This window comes from Spea bombifrons, chromosome 13, assembly GCF_027358695.1.
Source record: "Spea bombifrons isolate aSpeBom1 chromosome 13, aSpeBom1.2.pri, whole genome shotgun sequence".
Lineage (NCBI taxonomy): Eukaryota > Metazoa > Chordata > Amphibia > Anura > Pelobatidae > Spea > Spea bombifrons.
This window is the reverse complement of record NC_071099.1, coordinates 17078076-17093823: the sequence shown is the minus strand read 5'-3', so window position 1 is coordinate 17093823 and position 15748 is coordinate 17078076. Positions and strand designations below refer to the sequence as shown.

The window sequence follows — 15748 nt, the reverse complement described above, 5'->3', positions numbered from 1 at the left end:
ACTTTTAGATGTAGGAATATTATAATATATTGTTTTATTTACTATTACTATTGAAAAAAAATACTTTATTCAAAGCATAAAAAAAACCCAGAAATATATAAATAGAACAAGTCATATAAAATAAAGGCTTCTAAGAGTTAACATATGACAATATCCATCTAAAAGTGGAATTTCCTGTAGCGATAATAAAGGTTTGTTGGATCTAACCTGGAAGTAGACGGAATGAAAACCCTCATTAGTAAGGGCTGATATAATTTAAATAATTGATTGAACACTCGGAAGATCAACGCTATAAAAATATTTACATTTTTTTCTGTTTTTTTCAGTTCTGTCGGTGACCTGACGGGCTGAGTTGGGTGATGATGTCATCACATTCAATATATAAAGTTTCCAGAACATGTGCTCCTCAGTATAAAGAAGAGATAAACTTTTCCGCTCTGTGACTCCGTGTCTCTCAAATTTGCCTACTCACATCCTCTCCATATTATTATGATACCATCATGATCATTTCATTTGTTTGGCATAGAATTGCGCAATAACCTTAATATACAATTACAAAGAACAAGCTGTAGCGAAGCGTTTAGCTTTCCACCATGATTATATATATATATACAAATATTTCAGTAATATTCGTTACGTTGTTACTGATCTGAAGCTAATATGAACATCTGGAAACAAGGAGGCTTGTATGTCCCACAAAACCATGCTTGGCTAAACAAACACTGGAAAAAAGTGCTAGACTGGAGAAGGCCGTACGGAAAACACACGTGCTCCTTGGTGGTCGAGTAATCTCAATTTACCCCCTTTAGGTTCTGGAGTTAATGTTCGTTCATTGGCTCTTCACACACGCTTTCCAAATAGAGCAGTCCGTGGTAGGATCAGTGCAGAACACCAAGAAGGTGCAATAGGAAAGACATCTCACTAGGGAAGTCCCAAATGGAGAAAGCATAGATGGACAGAAGGATCCCTCTAGTAGCGGGTGCAGGACTCATGCCTTCTCCTGCTGTTGAATCAGGTTTGTTAGGAAGCTGATTAGGGGAGAAACTGGTTGAATGACATCATATTCTGCAAAAACGTGGCACACGTTGTCAGAGGGATCAGTTGGGTTCTTTGCGACAAAGCCGAAAATCCTACGGAAAGTCACAGAGAGAAAATGGCTTAGATCATATTGAGCATCCTAAAAGAAATACTCTAACACTAACACTCTCCTGCTTCAAGTCACGTGGTCTAGCACGTTTCTTCCTTTCAAATAATTGCATCATCCCATAATTATTATATTATAATATTGTTTTATTCTGCACCATTGTCCCACACGTGGTCTGAAATGGCCTCCTTCTGCTCATAGAATACACTCTATCTGGATCTTCAACAAGACACATGAGAACATTTCAAGTTAGACACAAGCCAGCATGTATCAAAAATATGGATTCCCAACCTACTTCTGTAACTATAATAGATAAGAGCTCATTTTATTATTGCATCGCTGTGCCATGTATCGTGTGCCATTGTTAAATCCTGTTGTGTTGGTGGCCCTTGATCAATAAAGTTTAGAGCCCCAATCAAACCGTAATGCCCAAGTTTCCATTGCCAATGGACTTCTTACCTTGAGGATTTGCATTGCTTTTGCCACCTGAAATATAATAAAAATGATTGTTGAAAAAAATCACAAAAGCTAAGATTTCCATCTGTTGGCAGCAAAGAAGAATTACAGTAATGCATTAAAATAGCTAGCCAAATACTGCAAAACGGTTGACCAGGTGCATGCACTCAACTATGGTCAGGGCCATCTTTAAACTGGGCGAAAAAAAGGGCAGCTGCCCTGGTTCTGGGCTTACCTTAAACTGGGGAAGCTTATGGAAAATATGACATTCAAGGCAGTAGTGGAACCAACAGTAAGCTGCAGGACGTATAATTGATTTATAGGCATTATATATAATATTAGAGAGGGTGGAGGTGGTGAGCAGCCGTGGTGGCTTGACCTCCATACATGAAGCCCCTGCCAGGCAGCCTGTAGCTGGATCATGCGAACCATGATCTGCAGCCTGATTTACTCGATACTAAAACTTTAAGGATTGAACTCAGTACGACTATGACCTGTAAATACGCTGCACGTGATAAGTTTGCTTGAAAAATTGGGCAGTGAATGTAGTGCACCCTGAACGGTGATATGTTCTAAATGGACCATTGAGCTCCAAAAAAGGCGCCCGTGGAAAAGTTCCACAGCGTGTGTGCACGTTCTCTGTGTGGGCACCATTACTCACAGCTCCTTCACAAACATGCCCTGCAGCTACATCACGTTAAAATAGGTCAGGAATCACAACCACTCCCTAAACATGCTCCAGCGAGTTCCAAGACGGCAAGCAACAAGGCTAATGTTACAGGCCTGGCAGCCATAAACACCACTCACGCACCTTTTCTCTGCTGTTTATTATCACAAAGAGCACTATGTCCCATATAATACTCTCATATAACACACAGTACCACTGTTTTATTCCCTGGCACCATGCAGCTCTCCTTAACCTGGTAGTGTTTATGACGGTGTTGGGGATGTGACGCTAGATCCACGTAGGAAAGGACTAGCCCCCAATGGACTCTTCCCACCTGGAGATCAATGGAAGCTCCAGAGATCGAGTAATCAGTTGGTTCGCAGCTCTTCCAGGCCCAAGTCAAAAAAGTTCCCCAATGTGAAGGGGGCGTAAGATACTTGGATACCTCACATGATACCTTCATGTACCTGGACATTTGCTCCACACAACATCTCTGATAACATCCATTAGAATCCCATGCATGGCACAAAGGAAGCTTAAGATAACAAATTAACTTACTTCCTTAGCTCAGGATCCACGCTGCAGAAACTGAGGGTTGAGAGGGGATAATGGCGACGAAAGAATACTCTACAGGGAGAGAGAAAACACATCAGTCCCAAGAAGAGACACAGAGGAAAAGAACAAATTGGCTTCCACAGTAATTTCTTGCTCTGGGGCACTGACCAAACAACCTGCTTAGTGTGGGGTATCTGATACTTACTTTCGTTGGACATCAGTCAAAGTAACTCCTTGCTCGTTGGCTTTGAAGTGCACAATGGTAAGCATGGGTAGGTTGGACCGTTCAAAGGTGGCGGACACGGCTTTCTGGATTGCGCTGGATCCGGTCAGAGTCTCGGTGCTGACAGAGTTTAGATAGAGGACGTTGCAAGCTACAAGAAGACCGGGATAGTTACGTAAATCCTTCAAGCATAACCCGGCAGATAATGACATATTTCTAATGGTCAAAGACTAAGTGCTTACAGTATGAATGGAGGACAGAAGCCAACAATTTGTAAATTTCCTGGCAGACCTGAACTTATCGAGTAAATCACGATAACAAGGTTTTGGGATTGGTGGCACCACCCTCTTCATCCAGATGTGGCATCATTTATGATTTTGTTGTAACATTTTTGAAACCCCTTCTTGCGCAACTGACATGTTTTTCATACTTTTAGCTGACATTCTATTTGAAACAAACCACTTAACATATTTCTTTCCCTGAATAAGCTTCATAAGCTTGCTGTACAAGCTGAATAACCTAAATATTTTTCCTGTGATGTCATAACATTTGCACAACCAAGGAAGACACCCAACATTTCATTGGTTGTAATTAGGACACAAGAGGTCAGAGGTTAACAGAATTCATTTTAAGGGTCGCTACTCTATCTCTGAGATAGCTTTCAGTCTGCTTGAGATGTAAATATGTCCTGCACAAAAAATGTGTATTTCCATTGTGCTGGAATGTGAAACTCACCAGCTGATGTGACTCCCGGAGGAGAATCCGGGATGCTCTCCTCATTGTGCTGATCTAGGTGGAATAAGAATGGGAAGGCTACTATTATTACATGACTACATTAATCTCTTCATTTCTAGGACATATACGTATATTGGCGTCACTGGATCAGAAGATGCTGACATATTACTGACAAAAGTACTCTGCACAACCCTCTACACCATCTGAGTGCCGGGAAGATCAGCGATGTACCCTGAGAAATGTATTGCAAGCTTCTGGGATATATCACACTTCCATTGCCAACAAACTCAGTGGCATTGTCCCTTTGATAATTAACACTTTCTGAGCCCATCACCAGAAAATTCTCATTCTCAAGTCCCACTGATGTTTAATTATTTTATTGCCATTTTAACGCTGACCCAGCGTTGTCCTGTACACATTGCTTCTAAGACCTATAGAGCCTCACAGAATGTCATGCTTATTAAGAGTTCTCTCTCTTCCTTGTACTTACCTTTGTCAGGTATGAATAATTTGCAGGGTAACGACAAAGGGGTGATAGTGTGTTGATAAACGAGGGCAGAGAGACTCCCTGTAACAAAGAAATTTAGTATAAAATTTTGCACTTGGTAGACCGCATATTCTACTAGCATTGAAAATGATTAATGAAAATTAATTTCCATTAAATGTATGGAGTATCTGTGAAAATCACTTGTTTCAAGAAAGTTCAACATTCATAAAAGCAAGGTGATGCATTTGAATAAAATTACATCTATCTATCTATCTATCTATCTATCTATCTATCTATCTATCTATCATTGGAAATCACAGTATCTGTCTAGTTGTCCATAATAGATAGACAGATTTTGCAAAATAGGACTTTGGTACTCACCAAAATAAGGCTCTTCGGGAGCTCCTTTTATGTGAACACCTTTGGCTGACGATTCAATCAAGAAATGTCGTACAAGTTCATTTGTTTCTTTGGCTGCTGAAAGACAGGTAAAGTTTTAAAATTTGACTTTGGAGCAGTTACAGAAAAGTGTACTTTAGATACCTTTCACATGCCATAGTTTGGCTCAAGGTACAATATTATGACTGCAAGTACGCATGGCTTGTCCTTATCCATAGGTCAACTCATAACCGACAATGGATCAAATAACACCATTTTGAACAATACACGCAAAGCCTTAATTTGGCTCATATTTTTTCCAACAATGGAACATTTATCCCTTTCGAAGGCTGTTTTAGATAATCAGAACTTCAGAATCGCAGAGCAAACAAAGGTTAGATTAAGGGAAACATATTATAAAGTGATATAATTGTTGACAAATGATTATCGGGTAGGATAACATTGGATAAAGATTGGAACAATCCAACAATAACTTTCACTATGATAAAGTTAAAAGAAAAATAAGTGAGACATGTCACTGGATTGACTCCTCCACAAAGAATGTATTCCTTCCTTGGATTTGAACACTAAAGACATTCAGGGCGAGGCGAGGCGAGTCAAGGAGGCGAGGCGAGTCAAGGAGAATCCTTATCGGCATCTGGATGGTGACTCATAATGAGTCACAAACTGACACATTGTGTAGGAGAGTTGGCAATATTCTAATTCTGTTTCAATAAAGCTTTGACTAATGTTTTTACTTATCTATAATGACCAAGATCTGGTAATGACTACCATTATCTCATCTCTCTTCCCTTTGAACTGACGGCTGAAGAGGAAATCACTTCACCTAATCTACATTACAGGATATTAAATCTTGGTTATGCTCACAACTGGAATCAGGTTATTTGATCCCCTCAAACACGAGAGTGTTTGTCAAACACGTTTGTCAAACAAATGCCCGATTCCCAGAACACTGAAAGTATTTTTTTTAGGTAGGGGTTTAGGGAGGGTTCTACGAATACCAGTTATAGAAATGGTGATAACACCCAGGCTGCGACAACTGAATCGAGACACTGATGTTTATTCACTAAACTACCACTGGCTGGTGCATCGATGACAAGTTGAGATGGGACAATTAATCTCATTGATCTTTCAATGCGTTATGAATGAGCAGCTTCTCCTGAAGGGCCAGCATCTCAAGCTTAACAGGCATACCTGTTTTAGATGGCAGGCCAGGGACCTTCATGGCCAACCCAAAGGACCCTCGGAAGGATGTGCTGTCGCGGATAACGAACGTTCCTGGCTCTTTGTCCTTAATGTACTCAATAGCTGTGTAGGAAAGAAATAATTTGATTTACATAACTAAATACATATTGCGTCACCACCTAGTAAAGCAAAATTTCACCAACTGCGTAGCATTATATTTTCTTTGTAATGCCATGGAAAAGTGATCCCAAGAAAATGATGTTGAATGTTACCAAGAATACTAATAATAATGTGAATGAATATGAATTTACCTTTGTCTCTTGTAAGACTGGGCTTAAACCAGTGCTTGGTAGAGGCCATTACAGATTTCATGCCAGGCTGCCCATCTTTGCCAGAACCTAGTTGGACATGGATAAAATTGAAAATATTCATCAAAATCGAAAGTTATGGCATTTAGGAGACGTGGTTGCCCGTAAACATGGATGGAAATGAAAGTAGTTTTTGGTCTTTTTAGAGAGATTTAGTTCATATTATATACATACACTTTTTTGTGCCAATCGTTGGGCTGATGACAATTGGAAAGCCAGAACACAAAGGTAGGACAGAAAGGAATTGCTTTCCTATAGGGATAAATGTCTATTATCGCGTGTAGGAAGTAACTCACCTTCTGAGGAGGTGGAAATAGACGAGTCTGAGTAGGTCTTGTTGACCCTGTTAAAACTGGAGGAGCTGCTGCGCCTTTGATGACCATGGAAACTCTTTGATGATTTGGAGGAGCTATCCTCACTTTCCAGACATCCATTGACGAGAAGGATAGGGATATCCATGCTGGAACCGGCGACCGATGGAGGGCAGCTGTTGGCATGACCCTTGGTAGGTGTATGACGGAATGCCTTAGAAAGGTTTGGCAACCCAGGCAGAGTTATGTTTGGACTACAGCTTTCTGTATTTTGATCAAAGTAATGAATGGATGAAGACGGGGATATTACAGCAGGGCTATTCAAATTTGAAAATGATTCCAGAGACCTGAAGGGGTCTATATCATCATGGAGAAGTGAGTGGGTGCTGTTAAGATAAAGAAAGAATAGATTATTCTCAAAATAGCTCCAACTATATTGTTAATATAATATATCTCTGATACTCTACTTATAGCATAATGGAACTGCACATTCTATATATGTTTCTTTTTTTTCTCTCACCTTCCTAGACGGTAGCTGGTATCTGATCCGGGGCTGTTGGACATAATGGATGCATCGCTGATTCGGAATGGAGCTTTTTGCATGGTTTCTGAACCCAGCGATGTAGACATCTGGCAACTGTGATAAGACTTCTGACGTGGGATGGCAATACCCTCTGTAGCTTGGTGGTATCCTCCAAAGGAAGGACCATGGTGGTGATCTACATGTCCACTGGTGTGCGGAGACGTCTCACTGAAAATGACACTACCATTGGGTGGATAATCCTCCACATGCGTCCCTCTCGAAATTAAGATGCCCTCAGATCTTGGAGTGGGACTTGATGAACATGGGATGACCTCTTCACACCTAGCTCTTCGAGTGTTCAAATCCACGCACTTTATATCTGGCAGCAAGTAAAAAACATTGTAACAATAAATTATATTTTTTATAGTATTAGATTTTAAGCGACAATATTATTGATTACAAAAGAGAAATAATTAATTAGATATTCGACACCTTGCAGGGCACCATAAAGGTACAATTATAATTTATTAATATTGCTTATTCTTACATAGAATAAGATATATATCATAAGCCTTCTATACATGTTTAACATGGATACTAACAATGGAAAAGCACTGCGATTGGGTGACATTCCTGGAGATTCTTTTTCTTCTCGTTTTCTTAAAATCGTTTGTAGGACCGTGCATTCCACCGAAAAACCTCTGCAGGCGTTACCATGACAACCGCTTATTTGGACAAAGTAACGATCAGAGGGAAGTGATTTGCTGTCTTACATGAGCAAAGTCTGTGAGATGAAGCATGCTTGGACTTGCGAGAGCCCGGGGTGTGTGTCTGAATATCCGTCCCAAGACACTGAACGCCGCATGTTTCTATTCTTGGTGTTCTGCGTTATAGTGGATATGACTTTTCACAATGGAATATTAATGGTAATTATCCAAAAATTAAGCCACCATGGGTGGGTTGGTTTAATGTTACAAATGACCGATGGCTTTATCTGACTCGGGAACAATCGGCATGGACTTAAGTCTTTGAGGAAACCTAACACAGAACTTAGGCAGTCGCCCAATTTCCCTACATGGCCTTATCTATATATTCTTTCCCCTAAAAGGTAGGACACCGCCTCTTTATATAATAGTTAACATAACGTAAATATCAAAAATGTTTAGTTCCAGAAAGACCCAATTCTCTACAATAGATGCAGACTGTTATCATGCGTTATTCCACATGACATCAATATTCTCCTCCTTCCCCGGGAGCTACATGCGTGTAATGGTTGGTGGCTGTTCACACGTGGATCTTTCCCGTAAGACTGAAACGACTTTGTTGGGTTGGGCTGATCTAATGAGGACAAACAAGCCTTCCGGGCATCATTTCATAACGAACAAAAATAAAACAAGTCGCTGCAGCTTATACTTCTCAGCAAGACCTTGCGGCGGTCGCCATATTTGTCTGGCTCGTTGATTACACTCCTAGGGTGCAATGAACCATTTTTCATGGGAAATGTGCTTTTGCCACAATCTCAACTTCCATATGGAAAAATAATACCCAATTTTACATTTCTCCCCCCCAAAAAAATGTATTTATTGGAAAAAAAGCACAACGTCGTATTAATGCAGGGGTTTAATTATGCTAAAAGCAATGAAAGTGGCAGCTTCTATTTGAGTGCAAAGAAAAGCTTCAAGATTTCTAATTTTCAGCACAAGTAGAGCATTTAATAAAACTATTAGCAACCTCTGAGCCCTAGGAAAGTTACAGAACCCTGCGTGCTTCTTATAGAATGTACTTATTGGAAAGTGGGCTTCCCCGTACGTTTTATCAGCCAGTCCAAATGGCCAAACCATTTTAGAACATCACTGAGTCTCATTTTATTACCAATGGAAACATCTAAGCTTTGAATCAAAATCACAGACGTAACGTATGTGATGCAGCCTCTCTGTAGATGTGGACCAGAAACGTGGTAATGCTTTGGTATAAAAAAAAAAAAAGCCAAAAAGCTCAATAGCTAAAGAACTAAGCTTTGGACCTTACCAACCACTCCAAAGAATGTATGGTGAGATTCCAAAGAATTCAACCTCCGAGAATCACGAGCGTTCCAGAAAAATCACAGAAAACAAGCAAAATATGAATACGGGGATGTATAAGAGTCCTTATTGAAAATATTAATAGTGGTAAAATACATTATTATGTTTGCAAAATAATATGTGCATCACTAAATCATGAGGGCATTTGGCAGTCAGTTTTGCTTGTCCTGAAAATGCTTCAAGTAACTTTGCCTGGTTAGAAGTCTTGACCTTACCTGGTGGACTTGTAGTTTTGAAGTTCTCTGGTCTACACGGTGAATCGGAATGCGTTGAACTTTTATAAACCTGCTCCGTTTTGATTGGCAGAGGTTGGAAAGTAGGATCCAGCTGAAAAATTAGCTTGTTTAGCGTATCTATGGAAACATCCAGTGTTGGAGATATTGGTTCTCCTCTATCGATGACTCTCTTATCTGCAGTTTGTTTCATGGTGGTCTTCCATTCAGGTACAACTTGCTGGGCACTCTGGGTACCTTGAGGGCCTTCTTCTGCCCCCCTGAACATAGTATTGGAGGCTAGGTGATTCTCACCACCATAAATAGCTCCATTATAGCCATTGATTGGAGAACCGATCTGTCCTACACACCTCTCTGTGCCAAAGTAAGTATATTTACTGGTCATGGAGATGCACCTTGGGTGCACGGTTTGCTGGAAACCACCACTGTCTTCTTTGGATGTCAAGGAAACCGATTGTCCCACACGTAATACATGGTTGGGTATCACCTGGGACATGACAAGCTTTCTGATGGGTCTCCAAAGGAGAAAGAAGACTCCTGAAAATAATAGAAATAATAAGAGGATTTAGCCAATAAGTATTAATGAGTTTTTTAGCTACTTGTTTAATTGCCACATGAGCTATATCAGCAAATACAGATTAGATTAACGCAAGGTAAACTGGCATATTGTAAATACGTACCTATAGTCAGACATTAATGAATAAATAAGCCTCTGATTCTTAATCCTGTATTGAAGCAGATAGCCAAATTTGGTTTTATACTAGTTTAAAATACTGGGATGATTATGACATTGAATATACCCTAACAGGCCAACAGTGAATTCCCTGGACCAGGTACTACCTTTGTGGCTAGAAGTGGCTGCGTCTGGTCCATGAATTGTATTTAGACCAGCAGTGGCTGACCTGGTCAATGCATTGCATATGAGCCAAGAGTGACCACCCCAGGTCCATGCATTGCATCTGGGTCAACAGTGAGTGCCCTGGCCCATGCATTGCATATGGGTCAACAATCACTGCCCTGGTCCAGACAGTATATCCCAGCCATCAGTGCTACCCCAGGGCAATGCAGCGCTTACAGGGCAACCATGGTTGCTCTGTTCACCCTATTTATAGATGGTGGCCACATCTGCCATTAAAGTGAGTCTCTTCTTTCATTATTCACCCAGAGCAAATAAAATGAAAGTTGTTCAGAAAAACTTGCAAATTAAAATGCTTCGAACAGTATTTGAAAACATGGGGAGGGGAAAACTAATTCTTCATCCACTGTTGTATCAAGAAAACTCTGTGATAACCATGAGAATGTATTTTAGATACATTCTGTTTTCTGTAAGCAAAGATTTACACGAATCAATTATGTGGAAGGTCCTATCTGACAATGACAGAAGACTTTCTTTTCACAAAACAGAAGCAGATAAAGGAACGGGTTTAGAGATTTACCCATCAATCAAATGCCAAGAACCACGCATGCAAGGCTTCTCTAAACGTCCTCTTTTGTTGAAGTCTTACGATAAACCCAGTGATTTTGTTTGACTTGAGAGGGGGAATTAAACGCAGTCTAATTAAATGTATGATATTTTTATTGAGTGTATTATAAAAAGAATATATTATTTTGTTTTTAGCTGATTTTCAGTAAGATCATGCCAGACTGACATTCTTACTCCTTTCATGGATGACCCAGCTCCTCTACAGACAACTTGGGTCCTCATAAGGGCCAACAGGCAAAGGTTGCTTTAGAAGTACATCAATATCTTTATCTACAACACAGGCACGCGCTCCTCAGCATGTACCAGACCGTCTTGTGTATGGGACGTCAGTGAGGACACCGTCTGCCCAATGCTGGCTGACCTGGAACCTTTTATTTTAGCCAAACAGCCCAGTTCGAACTTCCACTTGAGGCTATATCTCTCATTATCAAACACGGGACACAACTGCATGAAAATTCCAAATTCGGAGCCATCTACAAATTTTTTGATCCATTCAGATCTACGGTTTCTCGAGCTACGGTTCCAGATTTAGAACTTTGCACGCAGAATCATTTCGGGTTCCCTTTCCAAAACACGTCGCATGAAATAGTTGTCTGATCTTCAACGTTGATTCATGGACCCACAGAAATGATAAAATACGAAACACACGCAAGTGATACGAAACAACTAAACGACTCTGTTTTCAAGGTAATACGTTGCATTCTGAAAGAGCAAAAAGGTTTAAAAATGTGACGTACCTGTGATCTCCGCTGAGCTGTTTTCTTTATCTGTGACCAGGAGCTGTGTAATGTTATACAGGCAAACTAGCAGTGTGTACTTAAGGTGTATTTATACATACCTATTGAGACAAAGATACACCCTTAATTTAACCCCATGTGTTTCTTATTCACCACAAGGCACAGAACCATGAGTGGACAAGAGTGATTGCCTCTTATCTCTGGCACGGAGCTTTGGTTGGAAGTAAAAGTGTTAACCCTGCCCTCCCACACCGAGTGAGTCTCCCTGTGGCCCGAGGCGAAAAAAGTCAGACCGTTTACGCCCCTCTAGTGACGGAGAAGGGCAGGTACAGGTGTGAGATCTTCAGGCAGCTGTACAGACACAAGGAGGTACTGACGTCACATTCTCCTATGGTGGAGATCAGCAAAACATTAGTGCATAGCAACACATTGTATCAATACGGAGGAAAACATGGAAACCAGATATCGGAAGGTAATAATATCATAAATGGGGATTACTCTAGCCTTGGTGCAGAGATAGTCGAAATTTTATTAAAGACAAGAGGCGAATATTTGCATCATCTTCTTTACTAAAACCTCCAGCAGCAAAGAAATGGTTAATAACAGAAAAACAACCACTCAGAAATATGAATAAGAAGGCCCACAGAACACTCCACTTCCTCTACTTTGAGGTGCCGAAGAGGTGGCACAAAACTTCAACCAAGAACCGGAACAGCAACAGTCCAGGAACCGGAGGACAATAAAACGCCTTCTGATTTCGGCGGGCATCCAGGCAAATAATTTAGATTATCTCTACACCAAGGCTAGAGTAATCCCCAATCCCCCTTCCTGCGTTCCGCAGATATGGCTGAGTAAGCATAGGAAGAGTGGGCCAAGGGCACGCCGCACGTAGTTTTTGGCGAGACTCCTTCTCCAGAGGCTGATGTAGCCAGAAGCGCAGAAACTGTGCGATGTGGGATTCAGGAGTCCACTCCGAGGACCTGGGGTGGCGCAGGGTGCGCGGGTCAAACATCGGGAGGCCCGCAAAATCCAGGATCTCCGTGGAGGACCCGGGGGCAGAGGTAGGCTGAGAGTCCCCCAAGACCGTCTCCCGAACCAACGCAGATTGCCCAACTGGAGAAGCCGGCCAAGAGCCTTCAGCGGGGCATTCATCCAATACCTCGTAATCCTCAGCTTGGCACTTGTAGACGGGTGCCCCAAAGCCAGTCTAGGGGCCTTAGCTTTTTTCAAAAGACCCTTGACCTTATCTGAAATGTCCGCCTCTGTCCATTGACGTTTTGCGCGGGCATTGCTCGGTGAACACGTGATTTGACTCTTCCGAGTCCGAAGACTCAAGCCACGGTGACCCCACGCAAGGTGGCGGCACCTGGCCAAGGGCAGAGAGGTCCAGGGAGGCCAGGGCCGCAGGGAGAGACTCCATTAGCCCAGACTTCAGCCATGTCTGGAGGGCATCAGGCAAAGGTAGGATGGCGTCAGAGATGTCCGCTTAATATCTGACAGACATGCAATAGACATAAAATTGGTCTCAGGGGTACACGGTTTTTCTGTTATTAACCATAGAGAAGGGAATTCATGGTTTGCGGAACAAGACTAAACTGGAAGACTAAATTGCCACCCACACAACTAGGTAACCTTGCAATAAAATATAACCGTGACATCATGACAAACACTATCTAATGTTTCACGTAAATGATCTATATATATATTGAAATGTCTTTATGGTAATGTAACTACTAAATATACATCACACGGAAATCACCCCATGGCAACTCGCTGTTGCGAGTACAACTTCCATGATACTCAGCTAAGCGAAAGCCACACAAAGAAGGTACTTCTTGAACAACAACCCCTAAAATGCTTGGCCTAAGAAATGCAACATATAAACATATGAACATCAGCTAAAGACCTAAAAGTTGCCTATAGGCAGCCACTCATTCTGGGAATTGGAGTTCATCGATGGTGGGACACATATGATAAACAGAAGTAGAGCTGAGTTTAACCCCACACTGTCCATGCTTACTGTGAAACCATACATCACGCTGTCCGTTGAAACGAATTCCGTCATCAGCCCAAGCACCACTTGGTAGATCGATAAAAGAATGCGGTGTAAGAGCTTCGCAAACAGCTAAAAAACCCGGCATGTTCTATCTTGGAACGTTGCACAATGCCAGTGCGAGCTTAACAGGTTGTTAGGTGGCATTTACTGGGAAACGGAGGGTCGCGGCCTCTTCATCTTAAAAGTAAACATTAACGGCATTATGAGAAATAACAAAAATAGAAAGCAAAGGGCAAAATCCAAGAAAACAGTAGAAACATCATGTGCTGATAATATCTCGTTTATGTCAAACTATTCAGCATCCCGTAACCCTCTGCTTTGCTCTACAAAGGTAGGTAATTAGCTCCCAAGTTTCTCTCTTTAGGAAAGACAGTCCCTCTTTTGACCCTAATTCTTCTTTACCTCTTTTATCCTTGACGTCTCTCTTTTTCTATGAGCTCGTCGTATTTTGGTGGACATGAATAGGGGGTCCGCAGTTTAAAAACTATTTAAATATACAAATATAATGTGTTTTAAGTATACCTGGGAACTCTAGACTTCACCCAGGGTCTCTGGGTGCTTCCCTGGGTCACTGGGTCAACTCTGTTCTTTCTGCAGGACTCCTTTAATTATAAATTAAATACATGGAAAAAAAGCACCTACTATAGATAAATGTAACAAATTATTTAATAAAGCAAAACATCGTAAGGAACACAAAAGACTGAGAAACGCATCTGTGTCTTCTCCCGTCATCAGCTATGTGACAGAACATGTGCACGAGTCCAGACTTTTATTACCTACTATCCTGTTTTGTCTCCATTTCTGGTTAAATCTACAGGCTTTTGTTTTATTGACTCCGAAGGAAGTATGCCAGTAAAACGTATTATAATACCCCCAGCTCAGAGCGGGGCTAAAAACGTACCTTTCAAGTCTTCTGCACGCTCAGTAAATTTAATATTGACAATATTTTTTTTAGCTGCATCCAAAAAGACGGCTTCAAGCGCTCCAATAATCTGCCAGATTCCAAGAAATCAAATTCCTTGAGATGTTTTCTTAGGCTTCATCTGACTCACGCCATCAGACATTTCCATTTGTCTGAGAACGGAGGGTGCCGCTAAGAATAATAGTTTATAAATCGCACTGACCATCAGATTCATGTGCATTGTCATATTGCCAATAATTTGGGTGGGTGGCTTTCAATAAACTATGGTCCTTCAGAAGTCAAAAACCTATAAATATGTTATATATACACTATACGACCAAAAGTATGCGCACTCCTGACCATCACACCTACTGCGTATGAACTTGCCCAACACAGTGGACATGACTATGGAGTTGGCTCCTCTCTTCTGGGAAGGCTTTCAACAAGAGTTTGAAGTTTCTGTGGGAGTTTTTTTTGTACTGTTTGGACACTAAGTCTTGGCTACTTCTTGGGTGAATATGAAGGGTTAATCCCATTAAGCTATAGAGCTTTCAGCGCCAAGGAAGATCTCTAGTGTGGAGTTACTTAGTCCGAGGATGGCCTTGGCATCCTAAGGCAAGCGGCCACCTGATGACTTGAGCGCGGCCGACGACTAAGTATGTGCGGCTCCACACTACATTTTTATAACCTGGAGAGCCAGATCAGGTGAGTGTGAGTGGCGCTGTCAGAGAAGTTGGTAGATACAATGAACAGCCTCCCATCAGACAGGCTAATACAGGGAATTTAACCACAACGCTATCCTATATCTAAGCCAAGACTGGATGGGATGGACAGTTCTTATCTGCCATAGAATTCTATGTTTCTAGGTTCCGTTTCGGTTCTGGCTCTGCAGGTAAGTGGGGATAAGGTGATTCAGAGGCGTTATTAAGCCGGTTTGAATCACAGGCGCGTTGAAAGCCTTAACAGGGGAGCTCGAGGCATGAAACAGCAGCGTTTACCCGGGAAGCATTCCTGACATATCCCACTAGTGAGACGCCCCGTATAAGGTTTCTCTCCGGTAAATCTGTGACAGGGCATACCATGTATGTAAAAAGCAAGTAAATCCCCTTGAGAAATAATTATGCAATGTTTGTGTGATACATTGTTTCAGAATGTTCCTATAAAAAAAGGTGTCAGACTAAGCATAACTTTAATTTAATGACAG

At 41.4% G+C, this 15748-nt stretch overlaps 1 protein-coding gene across 1 annotated transcript; it reads right to left on the bottom strand.

Annotated features, from left to right (window-relative positions):
* Positions 1–324: 324 nt before the first annotated feature.
* Positions 325–11672, bottom strand: TNS4 (tensin 4). Its single transcript, XM_053453407.1, has 13 exons — positions 11588–11672; positions 9350–9904; positions 7051–7432; positions 6516–6916; positions 6163–6249; positions 5861–5974; positions 4649–4741; positions 4271–4348; positions 3781–3834; positions 3028–3196; positions 2826–2894; positions 1604–1630; positions 325–1130 (listed from the first exon to the last, which is right to left on the bottom strand). The coding sequence occupies exons 2-13, from the start codon at positions 9861–9863 to the stop codon at positions 989–991; spliced, it is 2130 nt and encodes a 709-aa protein (XP_053309382.1). The 5' UTR covers positions 9864–9904; positions 11588–11672; the 3' UTR covers positions 325–988.
* Positions 11673–15748: the final 4076 nt, after the last annotated feature.

Coding starts and splice junctions, on each gene's coding strand:
- TNS4 (XM_053453407.1), bottom strand. CDS start 9,863: ATGTCCCAGGTGATACCCAACCATGTATTACGTGTGGGACAATCGGTT. Junction 3,197..3,780: donor TCCGGGAGTCACATCAGCTG/GTGAGTTTCACA, acceptor GTCTTCTTGTAG/CTTGCAACGTCCTCTATCTA. Junction 2,895..3,027: donor TTGACTGATGTCCAACGAAA/GTAAGTATCAGA, acceptor CTCTCCCTGTAG/AGTATTCTTTCGTCGCCATT.